Source organism: Dama dama, chromosome 23 (assembly GCF_033118175.1).
Source record: "Dama dama isolate Ldn47 chromosome 23, ASM3311817v1, whole genome shotgun sequence".
In the NCBI taxonomy this organism is placed as follows: Eukaryota; Metazoa; Chordata; class Mammalia; order Artiodactyla; family Cervidae; genus Dama; species Dama dama.
In genome coordinates, this window is record NC_083703.1 from 20,902,281 (window position 1) to 20,921,512 (window position 19,232).

The window sequence follows — 19,232 nt, forward strand, 5'->3', positions numbered from 1 at the left end:
AGAGTGGAAACCACATTAAGTACTGAAGAAACATTTATTGAGGGAACGGATCTAAGGCAAAGTCAGGAAGACTGGGGAGCCTCGCCAGGCACTCAAGATGGGCTGAACTCCCTGTCTGGACTCTGTGTGTTTCCTCTTCCTGTCGGTTTTTGAACAAAGCTGTGCAATCCCTTCATGGAAATCTCAAATTAGAATTAGACCTTGATGATCATAGTAATCTTTTTCATCATCTCTTAAAAAGTGAGACGCAAGGATTTGTCTTTCATCATAACACAGTAGAAAGTTCTGGTTCTTCTACTTACTAGATTTGAAATATCCAGTTCCTTCAGTGTTCTGGGCTTCAATTTTCTCATCTATAAAATATGATATTGGTTCCTTATCCCTTAGAACTCTTCCCTTGGTAAACTCTTGGTAGTTCCATTCATATGTGTGTTAGCTGCTCAGACATGTCCAACTCTTTGCAACCCCAGGGTGGAATTCCCCAAGCAAGAATACTGGAGTGGGTGGCCATTCCTTTCTCCAGGGGATCTTCCCGACCCAGGGATCAAACCCAGGCCTCCTACCTTGCAGGCAGATTCTTTACCTCTGAGACATCACGGAAGCCAGTCCTATTCATGGTATTCACCTTAACATCAGCTAGGTAGTAAAAGAAGTGTATTCCTGATTCCTGTGCTCAGAGACAGACACTACAATCAGCCATGCCCTGTGATTCAGCCCCTTTTTACCAAATATAGACACGGTCTTACATATCAGCTCCGTGTTTCTTTAGCCTGAAACAGTTGCTAAAACAGTTTCTCAAATCACTGATTCAAATTAAACTTCTAACATAGAAGGCAGAATAGGAGAAGGAATTAAGCTGCCAAATTTATCTCCATCTTCTCAAATTTATGTCATCATTTACAAAGTTGATTCTCTCCCTGGATTCTTTTTTTTTTTTTTTCCTAATATCTGACCTGTGGCTAGTGCAAGGTAAGTGACTTTTCAAAATTACACGTTGAAAATACTTTCTTTTCAACACTAGTTCCACCTGTATTATATAATAAAAGGATCTTATGATCAATGAGATTGGTATATGTTGGGTTAAACCAAGTTAAATCAACATTTCATGCTCATGGGACTTCTCAGAGCCTTTATACGGACACAAATTGTGGCGATTCACAAAAAGAGCCTAGTGACGTGCAGCATTCCCGAGTGATTTGGGGGAAAAACATTTTTTTTTCATGAAGCATTTCATAAGACTGGTGTTCTGAGGGACACATTTGGGACCAGTTTGCTATGATTTCTGCTTTCTACTTTTTTTTTTTTTTTTTTTTTTAAAAGAGGAAACAACAGATTGCAAAATGATGAGAACAATAATGATATGATCTGGGTAATTTGCTATTATAAGAGGAAAAAGCCATCAGAATTAATGAAATATCTGAAAGATGAGGTATTTTTTTAACTTTGATTTTCCTGTTCATTGTGGATTTTTTTTTGTTGTTCAGTCTTTATTTTTATTTTTTTTCTGGCCCACTTTGTGTAATATGGGCTATTAGCTACCCGACCAGGGATTGAACCTCTGTCCCTGCAGTGGAAGTAGGGATTCTTAACTACTGGACTTCTAGGGAAGTCCCTGAAATATGGGGTATTTTTAAAAGAATATAACAGCTTCAAGAACTGCCATGTTTTGAACATTTTCCCTAAAAAGATTCTCAAAGCATCTGTTTTATTGTGTATTTGTAAGTGAGCATGTATTTGCCCCAAAATCAAGAACTAAAATGCTGGAAAACTGCCTTATTCCTATTTCTCCCTGTAACTGTACACTATCAGTTCTCTTAATAAACTTTTATTCATAGATAGAGCTGTGAATTTTAGCCCTTTACATTAAGAGCATTTAAAGAAATTAGGCTGTTTACGGAATAAGAAGTTAAATCATTTTATGTATTCTGGTTTTCAGTGGAAAAAAAAACCTCCTTTCCTTTTGAAACAATTAATCAGAGGAACAAAGGTGGAGGACAGGCTTCTTTCTTCTTTGCTTACCTGTCTTGTTTTTACAGCTGAGTCTTTAGTATTATCAAGGGGAACATTTTATACCATTCTCTAGCTTGTGCCGTGCTTAAGAGAATCTTGTGTTTGGAAATGCTCCCTTTATGCGATGTTTTATTTTACCTAGCTTGACCATATTCCCTTTTCCTTTCTGTTAAGCTTACCATAAAGATATTTGGGGGCTGGGGAGTATTTGAGATGGTAGGATGAGGGCCATATGATCTCCTGCTTGGGTTAAATCCAGGCTGCAACCACAGAGCCATTTCTGTGAGCTGACCCTTTATGTGGTCATATGGTTAAACTTAGCAAGACGGTGCTTCTGCTGTTCGGCTACCCGTAAAGTTTATGGCCACTGCTTGCCTTTCTTCTAAACACACAATTACTCCTCAAGGTCCGTATAAATCATGAGGCCACTTAGGTCATTAAAATCCTCTCCTGTCTCTGTGTACTTGTTCATAACTCAGAGATAGTTAAAAGCTTGCTTTACACCAATTAATTATTCAGTCTGTAAAGCAAATTAGTGATAAGAAAAAAATTGTGTAAACTAATGTTTAGGCCAGTAACCAGTGTTCTCTGCATATCTTGGTTTGTAGCCAGTTTGTGTGTTTTAACACAGACAGAAACCCTCAGTGACATTTGAAGTATTTTATGTCCACAATAGACTTCTCTTATAAAAATTATTCCCTGTATCACAAATTGACTTGTGATTACAGAATATATCCTAGGTTTGTTATTAAGACTACTAGTAACCCAGTCATCTGCAGTTAAAACACCTGATTTTGACTTGATAGAATTTTTAATAATGAAAAATTTGAAAAAGAGCCAACACCCTAAGCACAAAAGCTTTGGATGCTAAGAATGACTTACAGCAAACAAAATGCTGCTTTCAATAAACATGAGGGATTAAGGAAACTCTGTCTACAACATGATCTATTTTTCTGCTGTGCATTTCATTCTAGCAAAATAAATGCATTGGGCCCGTATCTAAAAGTTTCATGTTTCTTGGCTGTGGTTAGCTCAGGGGTTTGTACCCTTAAGTAAACCTTAAGGGTCTACTGAACAGAATAGCACCATTTTTACTTGGGTCGGTGCCAACTACCCATCCTAAAACTCAGCTCAACCTTTCTTTTACCACCAGTATATCTAAAAGGAAGAAACACCTATCTTTCACTGAACCCATTTTTTATTCAGCATCGTTTGGTTTCCACTTTTTTAGAAAAAAATGGGCAATTGTTACAGAGTCAGGGTCTTCTCCACTCCAGAATAATCTCACCTACCTTATGCTGAAAAGGTTCTATTGTGATTACTACAAAGAAAGAGAAAAAAAAAAGCCTTTAAAAAAATGAATATTTGCCAACTTTGGCTCCTGCAGCTCTGATTAGTAAAACTACCTGGATCCCCACTGAATAATTACTAATGAATCAGGAGGGGTTTTTTTTTTTTTAATTCTTAAAATTAACACACTAGGTCCTATCGTCTAAAACAGAATTGTTGCTTTATTTCTTTTTCTAAAGAATTAAAAAGTTTGCAGCTTATGATCTTGCTAGGCCTTAAGGCAGAGTCACTGCTTTTCTAGAACTGGAAGTTGCCCCCTGGTGTGTCTCCACCATACCAGTAAAGGGGGCTTTTTGAGCAAATTCACAGCACTAATCCAGTTGCAGATCATTAAATCAGTTGGGTACATCAATGGAAACACTTAATGGATTTAGTGATTTCTTTTTTTTACAAAGGTATTGTAATATATATAAATTAGCTTCTTTAACTCCATTATTGACTATGGCTTTAATTGGGATGGCAGAGCATGTGGTGGTTAGATGGCATCACTGACTCACTGGACACGAATTTGAGCAAATGCCAGGAGATAACGAACAACAGAGGAGCCTGGCATGCTGCAGTCCATGGGGTCTCAAAGAAGTGGACACAACTTAGAGACTGAATAATAACAACAACAACTGGGGCAAGGCCTATTGTCATTCCAAATAGTAATTTTCAGAGTATTAGGTTATGTCATCTTCTGAGAGTTAGTCATCTTCTGACTGATAGATTCCCCCAGGGAGATATTCATAGCAGTAGCCAAGCTTCTGCACTGCCTAGACTACAGCCTGTCTTGAACTGCATATTACATACGATTTGAAAAACCAAGCTGTGCGCCACTTGGTTTTCTGTACATTTTTCTCTTTGCTCCTCCTGCATTCCTGCCTCATTTGGAAGCAGACATCAGCATGTGTTATTTCACTGAGTCCTCCCTCTCATCGTTGCAAGTTGATTATTATGTCCATTTTTGCAGGTGAGCAACTGAGGCTTACAGATGTCAGTAAGTGACACTCTGCGAACCAGTGACAAGAGTGTGAGGGCTTGGGTCACAGTCACCCCAGTTTGGCTAATCTGATGGATGGCCAGGCAGGTAGCACCTCCTGCCCCAAGGTTCCCTCTGAGACTTTGTGGGAGGTCAAAGATGGAGCACGTCTTAGTAGATTAAAGGTGCAGGAGTGAGTCCTGAAGCTCAGAGCCCACACCAGAACCCAGTTGTGGTTTTTTGTTGTTTGGATTTTTTTTTTTTTTTTTAATTTATTTTTCGCTGTGCTTGGTCTTCGTGGCTGCACACAGGCTTTCTCTAGCTTCGGTGGTCAGTCTACTGTCCAGTTGTGGTGGACGGGCTTCCCATCGCAGTGGCTTCTCTTGTTGCAGCACACAGGCTCTAGACCTCAGGCTCAGCAACTTGGCACACGGGCTTAGTTGCCCAGCAGCAGTGTGGAACCTTCCTGAACCAGGGATCGAACCTGTGTGCCCAGCATTAGCAGGCAGATTGTTCACCGCTGGACCACCAGAGAAGTCCCAGAACCCTGCTTTTTAACACCCCAACTCTCTCTCCACTTTGTCCCTGTGAGAAGGCTGAGAGAAGAGGAGCAGAGAGGAGAGAACAGGCTTTCTTTAAAACAAACAAACAAAACCCAAAACTTTAGGATTTAAAGTAAATAAGAAGGAAGTAAATGTGTCCAAGACGCCCCCTCTTGTCACTTTTTGATGACTTGACTAGCTATATAAACCCATCTTGAGACAATCCATGAAAGTTAATTCCTTTTTTTTTTTACCCTGAGAACAGTGGAAAGTTGGCAAGAAGTAAAAATTTTCTATGAAATAGGGAGGCGAACAAGTTGTAAATGATGTTAATATCTTCCAGATGGCACCATTTTACTTGGGAACCGAATTTATTGTAATTAAAGGCATGTGAATTTTTCTATAAATACTGAACTTTGCAAGTTTGACACTGGACGACTCCATTACCTCGGAGTTGTTTTAAGGGAGGCATCCTTGATCTTCCATTTGAAATGCATCTTTGGATTTCATAATCTGAGTTTAACCATAGAGATATTTTCCCATGTGAAGCATTTTTTTAATCTTCTATGCCAATAAATCTTAATTATAAAGTGAGATCCCACAGAAATGAGAAATTCAAACTCCAAACATTTTCTGTTAAAATTAAATATATTTTGACCATTCTTTTACACCATGTCTTGAGTTCTTTTATATATTTATTTTTGGATTAAGCTACTATCACTCTTCTGTCTCTAGACATATGTGTTGGACAATTTTGCAGTGCCTGTTTTTGCTTCAATCAGAAGCACATGGCTCACTCCAGAAGCCTGCTTTCCTTTCTGCAATTGAGGACCACGGGCTCAGGGCTCCCAAACCAACAGCCAGTGTGACCTGGCAACTGCCAGGTGGTACCTCTGCCCTACTGTCCCTTTTGAGAGTTTAGCTTCCAGCCTTGCTGCATTCCCCACCCCTGCCCTTTGTCTTACCCTGGATCCTACTAGCCTTTCCCCTTTGAGGGGATGTACATGGACCATCCCCACTGCCTGAGTTTGTACTGCAGCTTCCAAGCTTCATGTGTCCATCCAGAGCTGGGTCTGGGTAGTAGGCAGAATCCTCAAGCCTGGTTACACACAGCTTCTAGTTACTCAGTCATCTGGTAATCTAAGTGCTGCTGTCCAGGGATTCTGCAGATTTAATTCTGTTGCCAGATCAGGTGACCTTGAGAAAGGGAGGTTATCCTGGGTGAGCCTGGCCTAATCAGGTGAATGCTCACTAAGGACCCAGCTTTTCTTGAGGGGTTTTGAAGCATAGGAAGAATCCAGTGTGAGGGAAAGTCTCTGTTGCTGGATTTACAGCTGGAGAGAGCTGTGTGGCAAGCAAGGCGGGTAGCCCCTGGCATCTGATAGCAGCCCCCAGCTGGCAGCGAGCAAGGAGATAGGGACTGCAGTTCCCTAACTGCAGGAAACTGCCTCAGCAGTATGAACTGTAATGAAGACACAGAACTCAGATGAGAATGTAGCCCTGTGGACACGTGACTTCTGTCTTATGATACACTGATGGAAACCCTAGCCAGGCCAGTCTGTGCCTGCATGCTAAGTAGCTTCAGTCATCTCTGACTCTTTGTGACCTCATGGACCATAGCCCACCAGGCACCTGTGTCCATGGGATTCTCCAGGCAAGAATCCTGGAGTGAGTTCCCATGCCTTCCTCTCGGGGATCTTCCCAACCCAGGGATGGAACCCTTGTCTCTGGCATCTCCTGCATTGACAGGCAGGTCTTTACCACTAGCACCACCTGGGAAGCCTTTGGCCTGAGCTAATGAATGTGTGCTGTTTTAGGCCCCTGTGTCTGGAGTGACTCATTACACAGCAACAGGAAACTGTCTGCTACCTGCGGAATGTTTATTATCACAATTTCTCTTTTTCTAGTTGGTCTTAACAAGCCATGACCCCCTCTCTTTGATTCAGTTCAGTTCAGTCACGCAGTCGTGTCCGACTCTTTGCGACCCCATGAGCCACAGCACGCCAGGCCTCCCTGTCCATCACCAACTCCTGAAATCTACCCAAACTCATGTCCATTGAGTCGATGGTGCCACCCAACCACCTCATCCTCTGTCATCTCCTTCTCCTCCTGCTCTCAATCTTTCCCAGCATCAGGGTCTTTTCAAATGAGTCAGCTCTTCGCATCAGGTGACCAAAGTATTGGAGTCTCAGCTTCAACAGCAGTCCTTCCAATGAACACCCAGGACTGACCTCCTTTAGGATGGACTGGTTGGATCTCCTTGCAGTCCAAGGGACTCTCAAGAGTCTTCTCCATCTAACTCCTTTGATTAGCCCTTTGTATTACTGCAGTGAAAACCAATTAATATTTTTTTACTCCAGTAAAAGTTTTTCCTTAAAGATTTTCCTTCTTCACTTTTATAATAACCTCATTTCCTGGGACTGTTCACTTTTATACATATTGTTATACTATTACCTAACCTATTAATCATCCATTTTCTATGGATGCAATAAAATTATTGATGTTCATTATTATGGCTCTGAGGCATTACAAAAGCTTAAAAATGAAAATGTTAACATGTTAGATCAAGCTTTGTGAGTTTCATTGTACTCTGATTATTCGAGAAGGGGCTGTCTGACTTTGATGCATATGGAAATCTTTATTGAGCTTTAATCAAAGGAGCCACACAGGAACAGTGTCAGGTGGGTTCTGTGGCGTTGGACCTTCCTGGAGGAGAATGATCTGGAGACCTATGGACAAGTAACGAGAGTAACACTGTGTAGGCCTTTGAGGAGGACAATGACGCTGAACAAAAGACAGTGTTTGTAGCAATTTTTTGATTCAAGAGGAGTGAGATGTTTGATATCCCATTTACCATCAGTGGAGTGGGTTACTGGAGAGATGGTTTGGCCGAAGCACATGCAGCAGCCACTGAGCAAACCTGCCTGGTCTTTTAGCTCCCGGCTCTTCATGACTCTGTGGCATAGACCAGGCCAGCCAGCGGTCACACCTGCACCCTGGCACTTGTGCTTATCTCAAAGTTCAGTAGACCCTTAGTCTCCTCATAGCTGGAACCTGAGTTCGGGTGATAAGATCAGTGAAGGAACTTGATGGTGGGGCAACAGAAATGCTGCTCAAATCCTAACCTGCTACTCCAAAGTCTCACAGGCAGCCACCTCCAACTGGAAAAAAATGCAGACAATGTAAACAGTCTAAAACGTCATTCAAATCCACATAAATGCACAACAGTGAAAAAGTATTACTGCCAGCATCTCAGAAAGTATGAAATCCAATCTGATTCATTTTCACTTTCTAGTACTGCCCCCCCACCCCTGCCCCACCAAATACAGGGAGTTTCATTGATCCTGTTGTTTTAAAAACAAAAGGCAAAGCCTTTGATTTATTTCCAAATAAAGCATCATTGAAGATACTGTTTTCTGACCAATAAACATAGAGTTCTTAGCTGCATCGCAAGGTGTTGATTTGAGACTTTATGCATGGATATCAATGCTTTTCAAAATAACTTTTATCTGATGACAAAGGAACACTTGTTCATTATAAAAATTTTGAAAGATACAAAAATAATAATAATAATAGAGAAATAATCTCACCACCCAGAGATAAACACTTAACACCTCGCATATTTCCTTCCTGTTCTTTTATTTCATACAAATAAAAATAGAGGATATCTTGTGTATAGAGTTTTATGTTCTGATTTTTCACTTATTTATCATGAACATTTTTCCTTTGTTATAAGAAACTTTTGTTGAACATTTTTTTAATAGCTGCATAGTATTCCTCCAGATGAATGTATGTAAATTCCTTCTTACTTCCTTTCTATCTGCCTTGTTTCCATTTTCCCCATTATTATAAAGCTTCAGGCAATACTTTTTGCATACATATTTGACATTATTCCAGTTTATTTCTTTTGAACAGATTTCGAAAGAGTCCTTTACAATAGAAAGAGACTGTGAAACTTCTAAGGCTTTTCTTATATTTCCCTTGATTAGAACATTTCAAGGAAGCCAGAACAGTTAGGAGGTGGATCATGTAAAATCGCTCAGAAACACAGATGCAAACTAATTGGCCCCTCCTAATTCCATCACTGTATATTTTATATCCCCGTCCTCTTTCTAATACTCTAAGAAAAAAAAAATCTGTTCTCTTCTGGGGAATAGGGAAGGTAAGTCTTGGGCAGCAGTACAGTAATCGTTTACAGCTTGCTCAGTTGGGATGGCTATTAATGCCTCGTGTAAAATAGACCAAAGATCCAAAGAAACACATTTTTGCAGGTGAAAATTATGTTAGCCAACATCATTTCTCACTCTGGTTTATGATGTCAGGTATCGAATTTCTCCATTATTAACATAGGTTTGCACGCGGGGGAAGATCCTTTTGGAAGGAGATTAAAAAGACACCATTACCTAAAATCCCCCTTCTCAACAACTCGAAAATGTCCAGAAGCTGTGAGGGGGGTTGGTACAGTAGCTCCCCATACAGACAACACCCTACAGAGGATTAATTGTTTTTTTTTTTTCAACCATTAACGGGCCCCACCATAGAGTCAGGGGTCATTTGCACTCAGAGGAGAAAACCCGACTTAAGTAAAGTGTGCTATTTGTCTATTCAGCACCGCATACCTAGAAAGCCTCCCAAACCACTCTTTAGTGACTGAAGACATTTCTCATTTTCCCATCACTTTTCCCCTTCCTTGGCCATTTTCCTAAAACCATAATTTAAACTTTCCAGAAGAAAATAATAATAATAATCGCTAAGTAATGCTTTCAAGAATTCTTAGAAGGAAATCTTTATTCTTTTATCACTCTTATGGGAAACCTAACTCGTGATTACTATTAGGATTCAAAATGTTTTTACCACCCACATATATCCAGGTAGGATGAGGTTGGAGATATGTCAACAAGATGCCTGGGACTTAAGAAGCCTGGGCTTAAAGCCAGGAACACTCATGAGAAGAGCCCCCACCCCACCGCAGCCCCAGCCAAGCCTTCACACCTGAAAAAGGAAACCTTGGGGAAAGGTCTTTAATTGTAAGAAGGTTAAGCAGAGAGAGCTTTGCTTTATTCCCAGTAAAGGTTGGCTGCGTTACCATTATTCACGCAGGAAGTGAAAGCTTTAAGGTAGAAGGTTTAAGAAGAGAGATGGGGGAATTCCCTGACGATCCAGCGGTTGGGACTCTGCGAGTCCAATGCAGGGGGTCTGGGTTCGATCCATGGTCAGGGAACTAAGATCTCACAAACCATGCAGGACAGCCAAAATTATTTTAAAAGACAATTTTTTTTTTTAAAAGAGATGGCCAAATCCACAAGATACTGGCATTCCTATGATGAAACGTGGGGCGGTGATGTCTGAGGAAGGGCTTTCCCACAGGTGGGTGGTACACTGTGGACCCAGATGCAGCCTCCTTGTCACCTGGAACATTCTTTTTCCGGAGCAGGACTCCAAAGAAACAGATGGGTTAACTTTGTGAACCCTCCACCGTGTGCTATGTCGCTTCAGTCGTGTCCGACTCTTTGTGACCCTCTGGACTGTAGCCAGCCAGGCGCCTCTGTCCATGGGGATTCTCCAGGCAAGAATACTGGAGTGGGTTACCGTGGCCTCCTCCAGGGCATCTTCCCGACCCAGGGATCGAACCCGAGTCTCTTATGTCTTCTGCATTGGCAGGCAGGTTCTTTACCACTAGCACCGCCTGGAAAGCCCATGAACCCTCCCCTAGCTTCTCTGAATTAGAGTCCCAAGACACCATCCCCAGCTCTCCTTCCGAGCCCAAGCTTGTGGGTCCAGAATGCAAGTCAGACAGGTGCCTCCAGGCTCACCTGTGCAGGTCTCTGGTATCAGGACCGAGGATGGAAGCATCGCAAGGAACGCGGTGCTTGCCGCGCCGGCAGCAGTAACAGAGCAGTGCAGCCGGCTGGGGGACTGAAATTTGCAAACTCAGGATCCTGGGCCTCAGGCCAATGCAGGCTGGGTGCGTTGCTGTGGTGACACATTAAGTCTCCAAGGAGGGATGCTGACACACCAGCTGCATTCCTGGCATCACATTTGCCAGCGAGAAACTTATGGAGTGGAACTGGTCTCAACTTCAGAGGGAAAGGCTGGCTGCTTTTTTAACTTCCTTGGCAGTATCACCCTTTGCAATTTGTACGCGAACACCCTCCTGAATATTTACATGAATCGCTCTCTGTGATACATTTGGGGGCGCCTGTCGGATGGTACCGGGAAGGGAAGTGCTAAAATCATAGCAGCATCCTGGCATATAAATGTAACTATTGTGTCCCCGAAAAATCCCATTGCCTAAAATTGGCACTTAAGATGCGGTGACTTATCTCTTGCTGGGTAGAATGTCTAGTCCCTCTGCCCCTTTTAAAAATAGCTTTTACTGTTGCCAAGAGGAGAGCTTAGAATTTACCACTAGCAGATAATGTGGATTAAAAGACTAGCTTCTTCCCGTTATACATCCCTAGCAGTCTAATAGCTGAGTTCTCTCATACCTGGGAGAGAGGTCTCCTTGCAGAAATGCCCTTTAGTCCTCAGAATGCCTGACCCACCTCTCTGATTTGTGTCTGGAAGGCAAAATGCACTAGGATGTGGCCACTTAGTATTCAGACCATGTCGGGATGCAAGTAAAAAGCCTATAGAGCAGTGCTGAACGCACGGTCACCAGGCCAAGCACAGCCAGCCTCTCAAATCACAGTTAAATTATAAGCGAGTGTGGGGTAAACTGCACAGACCTGCCTAGTCAATGAAGCTGCAGAGATAAAAGGAATTACTGCATAAATGCCAGCTTGTGAGGCTTTCAGGAGTACCGAGGCGGGGTTCTTTCCATTGGCCCTCGGTTGACTATAAAAAGCCACTGAGGATTTTGAACATAACACCGTCTTCATCCTCTTCCTCCTCCTCATCATCCAGTTCTCCTCCTCCTCCTCCTCTTTTGTCTGAGCATGCAAAGCATCTCCCAATGTAGAGAAACAAACAGTTCCTCTGTGTGGCTCCATAGTTTTTCAAAGGACAATGATGCTCACTGGCCAGTGATTTCTCTTGCAATCAGCAGATGCAGCAGGGGAAATGCAGTTAATACAATGATTCACATATGTTAATACTTCATTCCATCACTGTCAGCTTTATTTTCTTCTTGATATACACAAGGCTGGCACACAATCTTAACTGATGAGGTAATGTCATTTTTAATTGAGAGAGAGCCTTAAGCTATCCACTTGGACTCATGATAGCATCTTTGCAGTTGTCTCATGAGACTTTACATAAACCTAAGTCATGTGTCCTGGACAGTTTGAAAAGGATTGCTAAGGATGACACTGGTCATCATGAAGATTTCCCCCACTTTGATCTCTTTTAAATTGCCAGATGCAGTTTATGTTACTGCTATATTTTAGCCATTCATGAAATGAATATATCCCAGGACTTTTGAATCAAGTTCAACAGAGAAATGCAGGTTTGAAATGAATGGATTGTAATGTCTTCATGTCAGTTCTAGAAGAAATATGGAATCTAAATGAGATTATCTGGTTATCTGACTCCTAGGTGACTTGGCAAATAAATAATGAAAAGGAAGAGCAAGACACTAAGAAATAGATAATGCCAAACAAACAAAAATATTCCTGTTTTCCTAGGAGATGCTACTTTACTGGAGATGGATTTCCATATTTTAGAGATAAAGAAGGTTCATCCAAGCATATGCATTATCTCAGTGCATTCTTTAGGCTGGTATTTTATTGCTACTCCCCTTATCATTTATCTCAGTGTATTATCATTAAGCCAAATTTTTAAAAATCATATCACTTTGATGATTCCAAGTCTGTCATATTTTCTTTTCCAGGGACAGCATTCCTTTAAAGATTCAGGCTGGTAGTAAACACTTTCGAATTTTAAATAAACTTTTTTCTTTGTAGAGATTATGTTCTGCAGTTCAAGTTGTAGTTTTGGGGAAAGAAAATCTTTGTTTTGACCACAGTGGATACTGAGAGAGATTTTTTTTCCTGCAAAGCCTGGAGTTTGGTGGAATTGAGTTAAATAGTAAAGAATCTGTTTATTATTCTGTGGCCATATGTTTAGAGGGTCGCTCACAGAAATCAAAGTATTATTCATGGAGAGCTTCAGCCAAGGAGACATTTTGAATTCATAAAAGAACTTCACAGTTTGAAAAGAATGCATAGCATTATGTATTGACACCCCCCCAACCCCAGACAAAGGAACACAACTTAATAATAGAGAATTGTACTCATGAGATTTTCCTTTTTCTTGTTAATTGGTTACTTTAACTGACATTGTCTGCGAGTATAATAGACACCATTATTCTTAACAGTTCTGTGTTACCAGATGATGTGCATGGACATGATGTAGTCCATTTTAATTATTTCATTTTGCTAGACTTTTTTTTCCCTTTCTGTGAAATCCAGCAGTGAATGCAGATAGCACTTATTTTTTCTCCTGACCGACCGTGGTGGAGAATGCTGGCTTCTAAATGATTAAAATTAAAAGGACTTTTCTCCCTAACCTGATGTTTCCTTCCACCTTTGTCTCAGGTATGACTATGTGGAGGTCATCGATGGAGAAAATGAAAATGGACGTGTATTGGGAAAGTTCTGTGGAAAGATCGCCCCTTCTTCTTTCGTGTCTTCAGGGCCATTTCTCTTTATCAAATTTGTCTCTGACTATGAGACACATGGAGCAGGATTTTCCATACGTTATGAAATTTTCAAGAAAGGTAAGTGACTTACAGGAGACCAAGTGTGACTGAGTGGTCACGAACCTCACTTGATCTCATGAAAGACAAAGTGAAAAGAAAGACCAGGAATAATGTTTTTCATCTTTTGGTAAAAAGTCAGATATTCCCATTACAAAAAATGTTGAAAATACTTTGCACAAAGGAAAGTTACCCACTATATGGAGGAAGTATGTTTAAAAAGCTGTTTAAATGTATTTTAAGAATCAGAACTTCATCATTCTAAACTGACCAGTGTTTTTAAAGTACATACTCTCTAAAGCTCCTTTAAGAGCATTTATTCTTTTCTTTCTTCTTCAAAAATAAGTTGGATCTACTCTTGAAGTTTTATTTCTTTCATTAAAAATTGTGTGAGTCCCTCTTACCTGAAAATCATGTATTGGGCTGGCCAAAAATTTCGTTTAGGTTTTTCTGTAAGATGTTATGGGAAAATGCGAATGAACTTTTTGGCCAGCTCAATACATTCTGCTCCCTTTATTTTATTGCAAAATTCAAAACTGGTCGCTCCCAGGAAAAGCCAAGCAGTAGTCCACTAGCCTTGGAGTTTCAAAAACTTTTGGAGGAAGAAGCTTTCCATTAACAGAAACGTGGTTGGGGCAAGAGCTTCTTGGAGGAAACAAAATAATAATGCTTTAAATGACATTCCCTTTCAGAATTAATTATCCCCTTACCCCCTCCAAAATAATCACTTACTAATCTTCTCTCAGGGCTTCCCTCCTGGCTCAGTGGTAAGATAATAGAGAATCTGCCTGCAATGCGGGAGACCTGGGTTCAACCCCTGGGTTGGGAAGATCTGGAGAAGGAAATGGCAACCCACTCCAGTATTCTTGCCTGGAGAATCCCCTGGACAGAAGAGCCTGGCAGGCTACAGTCAATGGGGTCACAAGAGTCAGACACGGCTCAGGGACTAAAGCACCATCGTCCTCTGTCACAGTGGTATATATTGGGACAGGATAGAATCTGAGGATGTATTGTCTCCCAGGTTTGAGGAATTAAACTCACATATCAGCCAGTTAATAAAAATTGTGTCTTTATCTGGATGTCACTGTTTCCCACAGCAGCCTGTAGATTCCGGCTATGAGTTCAGTCCCGCCTTCCCTTTTACGTTGACATTAATGTGTGGGAGACCCTCCAGGGACGGAGGTGCCAGATTTAAATGTATTGTCCTGGAATATATGAAAAAGAGCTTTATTAGTGGAAAAAGTCTAGCCACACCAAATTCAAAAGCCTAAGGTCTTGTGGGTCAGTGGCCACCGGGAATAACTAAAAAGGACTTTAAGCGTTTCTGGGAGCATTGGCACAACTTCTTTAAATTTCAAAGAACTCTGGTACTATCCCATATGAATATGGGTAGATGGAGAGAACTTTCTTCAGAAATTCATCTCAGCACATGCTTAGAAAGCCTTTAGTATGAATAAAAGCAGATGTAGGATTTCAGTGGGCTCACATGACTACATATGTATTTCCTTGTGTTGAAAGCTGTTTGACCTATGTAAATCCACGTATGCGTAGGTACACACATGCACAAACATACACGTTTGCTTGCTTACCTGCATCTGACAGCATCAAAGAAAGAAAGTGTCAGAAAAAGAGGTACGAACAGCTTTTCGTTGTCAGTGTTTCTCAAAGATCTGAAGGTGGTGGATGGAGAAATAGCGAGATCCTCCCTAAGTCATTAAGAATTCTGCTTCTTTCCAGATGAACTCAGCCCTCAAACTTCTGTTAGTCTCAGATGCACTATGATTTCTCCTCTTTCCCCACCACCCAATGCCATCCTTGAGACTTGAAGCCTTATTTTCTTCTTTCTCTTCTTGCCTCCCTATATCCAGTATAGCTGCCGGTTCTTTGGGATTTTCATTCAAAAGTCTCAGAGAGTCGCTCCGAATCGCCAGGCTGTACACCTGAATCTTATAAATCAACTATAGCTCAATTAAAAAGAGAGTGTCACAGCTTTCTTTCCACATCCACTGCCATTGAACAAATAGAACTGTCTAATGGTTATCCCCATGCTCTCTAATCCTATACATAGCCTCTCAAACCGTCATCAAACTACTATCCCCAGAATGCCTATGACAGGTATTTGTCACCTGTCAGATGAAGCCTCAGTGTTTTCTGAGGTCATGCTCGGGTCTTGACATCAGCTGCTCCCAACCTTCCTGGCTTCACTTGCACAAACTCACGACCTATCTTCCTGTCCCAGGTTGGTGGGTGTGCTGGGTGAGGCCCAGCAGATCTGCATGTGAGTTTTGATTCGGCCACTGCCCATCTGTGTGAATGTTCAGAGCCTTGGATTCCTCATCTGAAAAATGGATAGCAGAGCATGTCCCAGAAGCTGTATGCCATACACACTAACTGTTACAGTGAAGCTGGTCTCTCCAAACTGTACAGTACTCTCTCTCTCTCTCTCTTCTGGCTTAAGCCTCTTAACCTCCATGGAAACCTGGCTCCAAGTTTATTATTCTTAATTAATGTACTTTTTATTTTCCTACACTTACCCAGCTTGTCCCCTATTACACAACACAGATGAACACTTTTAGATACTGTATCTGTATATACACGAACACAACTGTATTTAACTAACCAGTGTGTTTTTCCTAAATATTTTCAAGTTTTATCACGTATATGTGTCTCATTTCCCAACTAAATTAACACCACCTGAAAAAGAAAACATCTTTCTCCTTTGTTGCGCATACTATAGTTCTTACAGAGACTCCAGTAAAAGTCATGAACTAGTAGAATACATTCACACACACATAGGTTCACGGACATTCTTTCCTTGAAAACAATTTCATGATAAATATTATAGAATCTCTGTTCTTGGAAAATGTAGCGCTTCTTTCAGGCTGCAGCAATTTCAGATTTCTTCAAAACACATAAATTAGACTAATTATAATTGAACCAATGCATTATTCGTTCACCTGTTGGCCTTGAGGATTTCTGGCAGTAGGTTACAGGGCCATTTTTGCATCCCTTAAGGCTACGTTTCTAGATGACCATTTTTGCTCAGTGGGTGGCAGGGGGCAGTGCCCACCTCTCCCCAGGACACCCTAGTTCTCTCCTTGGGTACCCACACCCCTCCTCTTCACAGGTACTGAAACTTGGGCCATCAGCCCTAAAATGATTCCCATTCAGCTAAAGAATTTCTCAAGGAAACCCCAGCCTTCCCACCTTCCGCCCTTCCTCTGTTCCTCCCCTCTTATCCAGGCCCAGATGCTGGAAGAAGCTGTACCATTTCCTATGGGTCTCAGTCAGGGAAGGGATGGCATTTATTGAGAGCAGGATTGGTGACTTCATATGTTGTTTGATTAAGAGTCTGTACATTTAAGTATAATTCCAGAGAGGATATCTTAGCTATCATCCTTATCCATCCTGATGGTCCTTAACAACGAAATGTGGGATGCCTGTGGCCACACTGGATGCTCTCATTCTAACAAATAATGGTAAAAGCGTGGTGTCACTGGGTGCCCCTGCTGTGTGTGCATCCCTTACCCAGCAGCTCACACCCTCCTGGGTACCCTGGCTGCTCACCCCATTCCTGTTTGTGGCTTGTATATTTACCCCGGGATCCCTCAGCCCTCTCCTGCCATCATCCACTGGGGGAAGTGCTCCCTCAACTGTGGCAAACTTGTACAATAAAGAATAAGGAACCCATTAAAACAAAGTTTAATGTCTAATGGAGAAAGTAAGAAATTACAGAAGCAGCTTTGAGTTTGAAAGGCTTTATTTTCCAATCCTAAAGCCCACCTCTCATGTGTGATGCACAGAATCTGAGGATCAGGAAGATTACGAGGTCACCAAGGCTACACAGCAGGTTAGCAAATCTCTTGGTGCTCCATCCAGCTTGCTTCCACTTCCCCGTGGAATGTCCCCATGCATGAGTGCCAAGTTGTGTCCAACTCTTTGCAACCTTATAAACCGTAGCCTGCCAGCCTCCTCTGTCCATGGGACTCTGCAGGCAAGAATACTGAAGTGGGTTGCCTTGCCCTCCTCCAGAGGATCTTCCCAGCCCAGGGATCAAACCCACGTCTTTTACATCGCCTGCATTTGCAGGCAGGTTCTTTACCTCTGGTGCCACCTGGGAAGCCCAGAATGTCCAGCCTTTGTCAAAATACCTGAGAAAACCTGGGCCAGCTTCCAAAGGAATCTGACATGACAAGGATATACGTGAAAGCATTGGAATTTATTTGATTTTGAAAGAGCGCCCTTAATTCAGGTTTTTTTTTTCCTCATTAAGTCTTAACCTCAACTGTATAATTTTATCTTTTTAAGAAGGAGAAAATATTGGAAACTGCATTAAACTCTGCTGTTTGCTTTGCCAGTCAAAGCCCTGGGGAAGAGGTTGGAGGTCTCCAGGGTCTCTGTTCCTACATCTTGGAAATAAAATTCTAAAGGGTTCCCAATTAACTACATATGAATGAATGACTTTTTAATTAATGACAAATTGGCATAGTGACTGTTATCTCAGATGCCACCAAATAGCTTAGAAACATGTTAGAAATTATACAGCACATTCCACAGTCTCTTTACTTGAAATTGACATGGCAAAATGCCACTTGGTAATAATTTTTTTAACCAGAATTGAATAGATAAGCATTTGAAGCTATTGTGCTGAAGGGTGAGCCCCATTGTAGAAGGCTTTGGGAGGTATTTATTCAACTCAGACCTCTACGGACCAGGTTTATTGTGCCATCTACTAAGTAGTCCTCTGTGTCTCCAGGGCCATGGCTAATTTATGCATGGGGAGAAAGAGATTGATTTGTTTTCTCAACATTCTGCCAGATGCACTGAGCTGGAGAGTCAACTTACTAGCCCTCTCCATTAAAAATAGATATCTGTTAGTTAAATTTAATGTATATTGATGCCTTTAGTACTTGGCACTTTGGAAGAATATTTAGTTAAAAACAAGCTCCACAAGCTTCCCTATTTGAACTTGAATCCTTATATGCCCTTGCAGAGTCCCCATCAGTGTGGCAATGGCCCTGGAAAAGAATTGTTGTACTGGGACTTCCCTGGTAGTCTAGTGGTTAAGAATTCACCTTGCAATGCAAGGGACCCGGGTTTGATCTGCGGTCGGGGAACTAAGGTCCAACATGTCGCAGAGCAGCTAAGCCTGTGCATTGCAACTCGATAGTCTATGGGCCACAATGAAAGATCCCACACAACACAATGAAAATGCCACGTGCTGCATCTAAGACCCAAAACAGTCAAATTAATGAATAAATATTTTTTTGAAAAAAGGATGATTTAACCAAACATCCCCAGATTGGATCCTGAGATTCAGAAAGGTCAAGTCATCTCTGTTTACCAGACCACCTAAGAGCTCTTGGGCAATCACGATGGCTATGGTGGTGATAAGGGGCAGAGCTGATAGGCTGGCGTGGATAGTCTGATAGTCTGTGTGGATGGGCCATTTTCAGTTGTGTGGTGGATAGCACTCTATTCATTGCCAATTCCATGAACTGAAATTGTGGTCCTTTATGTATTCATAAGGTTGACTTGCAGTAACTGTATGCATGCCCTGCACCAACCTAAATTATGAATCTCTGTAATCTGTAGTCATTTAAATGACACCTTATAAATATATGCATTTTACACACACACACACACACACACCCCTCCTGCATTGTATGTT

The 19,232-nt window shown here is 41.6% G+C and overlaps 1 protein-coding gene across 4 annotated transcripts in view; it reads left to right on the forward strand.

The window, feature by feature from the left end:
* Positions 1–19,232, forward strand: part of NRP1 (neuropilin 1) — a 145,393-nt gene that overhangs the window by 42,774 nt on the left and 83,387 nt on the right. For all 4 annotated transcript variants that reach the window (XM_061126162.1, XM_061126164.1, XM_061126163.1 and 1 more), the window contains exon 3: positions 13,401–13,582. In XM_061126162.1, the coding sequence (XP_060982145.1) occupies positions 13,401–13,582 (182 nt within the window). The remainder of the gene's footprint in view (positions 1–13,400; positions 13,583–19,232) is intronic.